At 47.0% G+C, this 6002-nt stretch overlaps 1 protein-coding gene across 1 annotated transcript; it reads left to right on the top strand.

Annotated features, from left to right (window-relative positions):
- Positions 1–1063: 1063 nt before the first annotated feature.
- Positions 1064–5980, top strand: gpr17 (G protein-coupled receptor 17). Its single transcript, XM_056378442.1, has 2 exons — positions 1064–1262; positions 3341–5980. The coding sequence occupies exon 2, from the start codon at positions 3348–3350 to the stop codon at positions 4365–4367; it is 1020 nt and encodes a 339-aa protein (XP_056234417.1). The 5' UTR covers positions 1064–1262; positions 3341–3347; the 3' UTR covers positions 4368–5980.
- Positions 5981–6002: the final 22 nt, after the last annotated feature.

Genomic DNA, 6002 nt, shown 5'->3' with positions numbered 1-6002 from the left:
GCTGCCCTCGAATGTTGTGAGCATCTTATTTTCCATCAGCGTTTCAGCAGCTGGCAGAGACGCTCGGTGCTTTTGATTGAACCTTTGCAGCAGAAAGAAGAATGATATATTTATGATGGCAAGCACTCGCACAAGGCAATGTTTTCGCTTCAGGGTTATGAGACGCACAACAGACAGAGCTTGAGCAGCCGAACAAAAGTCGGGGCGGGGGGGCTGAGCCGCTGGCAGTAGATTAACAGGGTCGTGGTGTCGAAGCCTCTCCACAGTCCCGCGCAGATAGTGGCTTCATTCAATCCCACAGAATACCATTTGCATATCGATGATAGAGAGAAGAGAAAGCTCCATGTATCTGACACACAGCTGTGAAATCCCTGCATGAAAGAAATATTATCCCCCCCCTCCCCTCAGCCTGCGGGTCTCCTCCACATCTGTCTGATGGCTATGCGACTGATTATTTTGGGCATTCCAATTCAGGATGCCCCCAGGAGGCAAGAGACCAACAAGGGCCTCTGTTTCCTCCAGGCGCCCCCCCCCCCCCCCCTCCCCTCTCTCCCTCCCTTTCTCCCCTCTCTTGTTTTTAACTTGCTCTCCTATAGTGCATGGGGCCCTCTTTACAACTCAACAGACCATCTACAAAAGATCATCTCTGAGACTTAAGTCATAAACTTCTCAATTGACAACACAGTCCATCTTCTATCTATCAGCGGCGTGGTGGTGGGGGGGTGGGGGGTTGTTCACGGTTAAAGGCGGTGGGTGCACCGCTAGGCCCGGTTTCCATGGAGTCATACCCGACGACTCATTGCGACTGAGGCATGCCATTCTTCTCCCCGCCACTAAAATGTGCTGCTTATTCTGACTCAGGCTATTGTGGAGCGCACAAGTGGCTCTCTGAGGAGAGGGTATGGAGAAAGAAAGGGTGGGGTCAAGGTTCAAACGAGAAGCTCCCATCAGGACTCCCTTTCTGTTATCAAATTTGTTGAGACACAAAAAGAGCTACAGTCTTATTCCCTGAAAGCATATTGAGGGAGAGGGACGGGGGGGGGGGGGGGGGGTTATAGGAGAGCATTCTTTGCGGCAGGGCTTCAGTTCTTCCACGGCTCAGCGGACTAACTCCCAGTCTTCAGTCTGATCTACATACAACTGCTGTGCAAGTCTGTGCCGCTGCTGCTGCTGCTGCTGCTGCTGCTGCTGCTGCTGCTGATTGTTGCTCCTTAAAGGAAACAACCTTTTTCTTCTGCCGGCTGAAGATCCCCGGAGCTGGGGTGAGTCTGAATCCGTCCTGAGACTTTGACTTTGATAAAAACAGCAGATTTTTTAAATTCATTTTTAAACTTTACTAACTTCTGCTGTTCACTGTTTACACTGTGTTCAAGTGGCACTGAGAACAATGTATGTGTGACAGCAGAACTCCCAAGTTCACTGTCCAGTAGTGGTGAGTATTCATTTACTTTTTAGCTCAGGATTTTGACAGATTTATTTGGTAATTTAGATCCGAAGCATGAACATCAGGTGGACTTTTTTTTTTACTGTGACCAGGTTTAATCTCTGAAAAGCACCAGGATGCTCAGCTCTCCTCTTCACCCTTCACATGTGAACGCTCGCACAGATCTGCTTACCCAGATCATTGTGACGAAGGCATATGTCAGGGTTCTCCCTCTCTTCAGGATTATCCCTCTGGGATCTTGTATTTGTGCTGCTCCTGGTGTGTTATCCCTGCTGGCACTGCAGCCCTTTTCTTTTTCTTTTTGTTTTTTTTTTTTTTTTTGGGGGGGGGGGGGGGGGGTCTGAGCCTTGTCTGGGAAATGCCCTCTGTTGTGGGTCTCACAGGATTCACAGTACACACACTCAGTGAAAAGAGCCACGCTGCTACATCTGGCTGGTTCCTACTGGACCAAAAGTCTGGAGAGCGAGCCGGTGAAACGGAGATTAAACCCAGGCAGATAAACAGACACAGTCTCGTTCCCTTTGGTTGCGGAGCCCTGTAAACGGTTCAGCATCATTAGTTACATTTCACTGTTTGGTGTGTTATCAGCGGCGTGTATTTGGGACCCTCCCCTCAGCTATAGAAACATCTGCGGGAAGTTCATCCCCATTACACATGTTTCCATATTGTCCTTGGAGCCGCAACAAATACCAAACATTTGAGAGAGGCTTCTTCTGAGACCCGGTCATTCGAGGCCCCGCTGTTCACACCCCACTGATGTTTGTGTAGATGTTCAGCTCAAGCAGGAAAAAAAGGATGCAATACAAACAGAATGAGAGGAGTGGACAGTCAGAGGCTTGGAGAGAGACGGATGAGTGGGAGGTCATTTCTTGAGGTGTGTCGAAATAGTTGGAAAAGAGAAACAATGTGAAGAGCAATCAAGAATGTTAGTTCTTGACATCTCTTGATGTCTCCAGAAATTTTGGATAGAGGTTGTAAAAATGTTTTTTTATCAGAGCGTGCCCACTTTTATTTTTTTTTCTTGCGTGTTCACCTATAACTCATGAAGTAAAAGTCTGACTCTCTCAGTTCAGAAGATAGATGCCACCCTCATGTCCGGCCGTTCAATACAGAGCTACAGGCTGGAGCCGGTTCACAGAGCTTATCGCAGAGTTACAGCCCGGTTCTGTAACAACAGTAACAAAATCCAACCGACTGGCACATAACTACCCATAAAAGGCGACATACCAGAGGCGCCAGAGATTGGAAATTGCACAAATTGAACATTTTGTAATAAATAAAAAAAAACTGAGGATACAAAGCTGCTTGGAGCATCTATGACTCACCGGGGCCAGATGTGACACAAGGGAACGGCCTCTCACATCGCCTCACATTATTCTCTTGCACAGACGTTCCCGTGTTAAACCTCGAATTGCTTCAAGTTTCACGTAAAAAAAAAAAAAAAAAAGTTTTCTTATCAGCTCCTGAGACTTTACCACTCAGCGTTGATTAAAGAGTTCTTGCTGACGAATCAGACTGCACGGTCAGATAACGTGTAACAGAGACGAGTGAAGCGATAATGAGTTCAACTTCCTGGATTTAAGAGTGTGGAGAGGAAGTCCAATTCTTGTTGTGGTTAGAATTAGGTAATTATCCACTTAAAGGGCATGTTCACATTAGCCAGGGACACTGACATCTATTGTTACCTAGTGAGGCTGGCACTGTGACAAACACTCTCCCCTGCTTAAGTGTGTGTGTGTGTGTGTGTGTGTGTGTGTGTGTGTTCTGTCAGAACACTAACATTGAACTATTTCAGAGATCAAAAGCACTTGTTTGGAAAAAGTTCTTGTGATACCTGAGAATTGCTTTTAGTTTATTTAATTCATTCTCCAACTAATTCTTCTTCTGTCTCCTCAGCCACAAAATGGAGTCTGCTACAGTGGAGCTGCCGTCCCTGTTGTCCAATCACTCATCAGAGCCCTGCGCGGCGGTGACGTCGACCGCCGAGAACACTTTGTTCGGATGCTTCTACATCCTGGTTTTCTTCCTGGCGCTGAACGGTAACAGCTTGGCTCTCTGGATCTTCTGTCATCAGCGCGGCACTTCTTCTCCAGCTAACGTCTTCTTGATACACCTGGCTGTGGCGGACTTGTCGTACGTGGTCATCCTCCCACTGAGAGCCACCTACCACCTCACCGGCGGCCACTGGCCCTTTGGCGAGGTTCCCTGCAGAGTGGTTGGCTTTCTGTTTTACGTCAACATGTACGCGAGCCTGTACTTCCTGGCCTGTGTGGCGGCCGACCGCTACCTGGCCGTGGTTCATGCTGTGAGGTCGCTGAAGGTCCGCCGCGCTCGGTACGCTCACATCATCAGCTTCTCTCTCTGGGCCCTGGTCACCGTCTCCATGGCGCCGTTGCTAGTCGCCCACCAGACTGCAGAGGTGGACGGTGTGACAGTGTGTCTGCAGCTCTACAGAGAGAAGGCCTCACGTAACGCCTTGATCTCACTGGCTGTGGCCTTCACCCCGCCGTTCCTCGCCATCCTGTCCTGCTACCTGCTCATCATCCACAGCCTGCATCGGGGCTCCAGGCTAGAGCCGGCCGTGAAGCTTCGGGCCCTGCGGACCATCAGTCTGGTGATTCTCATCTACGTGGTCTGTTTCCTGCCTTATCACGTGAGCAGGGCCACCTTCATCCTCGGGTACAGCCACCCCGACGTGTCCTGCCAGACACGCAGAGGCCTGAGCTTGGCCAACCGCCTCACCTCCTCCCTCACGTGTCTGAACGGTGCGATGGACCCGCTCGTCTACGTGTTTGGGGCCAAGAAGTTCCGCGGGACTCTAATGCAAATGTTTTGCAGGGATAAGGCGGGAATGTCAGGAGCCACGAGTGGAGAGCTAAAGGGAACACATGAGATTTCTATGAGTGCCAAGTCTGAGTTCTGATGAGTCATGACTCAATCCGGAGCTCTGAGTGAACTCATTGTTTTCCCAACACAACCAAAATTGGTCTGACTGTTGATCGGCTGTCGCCTTCGCTGAGGCTCATTCCACAAATGTGCCACAGTCGTCCCCTTGGCTTGAATTTAAAGCCCAGTTCAAATGTCCAGCCCACGACCGACTCACCGAACCATCACAGGCTTTAAACTCAAATCATCTGTGTGAATGCAGCAGGGGTTCAAACTCTCCAAGGACCCACATGAGGAACGAGCTCTGTGTTAAGTGTTGGTCATACTCCATATTTAAATTAACTGAATCAAATAGTAAAGCAAAAATAGTACTTTTAGACCAAATCAACATATTAGGAGGTCAGTGTTGCACCGTAACAAGACAAACGGGTCGTGTTGGTTAGTGTGTTTACACTTCCTGGAAAGTTCATTCGCACCAAACCCATGTTTTGTTTCTGTTTTCGTGCTTCTACAATCCCACTCATCGCTGTCTCAGTGTCATGCACTGTGGTTGCAAAACTTATCGTTAATGAGCATAAAAAGGTTCAGAGAGTCAACCAGAAGAACCCCTCAACACTCAACACAGATTATATAATGCAATAGCCCTGAGTCTTCGTGCATCAAAGTCTGTGAGTCTTTAAAGCTGGACGTTGGAACTGGGCCTAAACGTTGCTCTACTGATTCTGCTCACCACCTGCTGCCGTCAACGGTCTTTATCCACCAACAGAAAAGTCTGTGTCTAAAAAAGAAAGGGCTGAATTTTTGTGTCAGATATGAGGCTGAAAACTGAACAAAAATCATTAAATATGTACATAGTCAACTTTTAATATGTTTTCCTGTTTTGTATCCTTTGCCAAATGTGGTAAAGAGTCATTAGTTAGCTTTAAATATTATTTTTTTTACATACAGTGTTTGTCGGTCAGTCGGTCCACGACTTTAGTCCAGACTGAAAACCGTCAGTACTTTGGTTTGAGACCTGCAACACATTGTGTTCAGCTCTTATTAACAAATGTGAGCATGCTAATGTGCTGAACACTGCTAACATACTTGCTAAACATGAGCATGTTAGCATTGTTACTGAATGCTAGCATGCTGTTGTTAGCATTTAGCTCAAAGCACAGCTGTTCCAGTCATGCTAGCAGCCTCACAGAGCTGGAAACTCTTAGTCTTGTCTTCATACAATGTGTATTTTTTAAAATCTTTTTAAAATCTACTCACAAATGTATATATTTTCCTTTGCTGTTTTAAATATGCTGGAAGACCCCAGTGACATGTTAGCTTTGCTTCTGCTCGACAAATCTTCACTGTACATATATTCTCCATCATCCGGCTTCCAAACTCTCCCCTCTGCGTTTATTGTTTTGCCCATGCTGTACTATGATATTGCACTATTGCATGACAAACTATTAATCCCTGTTGTGCTGTGAGTCATTGTAGCTAACCGTCATCTGCAAAAAAAAAAGTCATGTTTGAGACAGAAAGTTGTTATTGTTACAAAATCACTCTTGATGCTGACCTTCAGTATATGACAATAACTGACTCACATTTTATTCTGTCTTTTGTTTTTGTACCGATAACGCCTGCTCTTATATAAAAACAATGTGAACCACACATGTCGACTGTCATGTCTTGA

This window comes from Seriola aureovittata, chromosome 6, assembly GCF_021018895.1.
Source record: "Seriola aureovittata isolate HTS-2021-v1 ecotype China chromosome 6, ASM2101889v1, whole genome shotgun sequence".
NCBI lineage: Eukaryota > Metazoa > Chordata > Actinopteri > Carangiformes > Carangidae > Seriola > Seriola aureovittata.
This window is presented reverse-complemented; position numbering and strand designations above follow the sequence as displayed.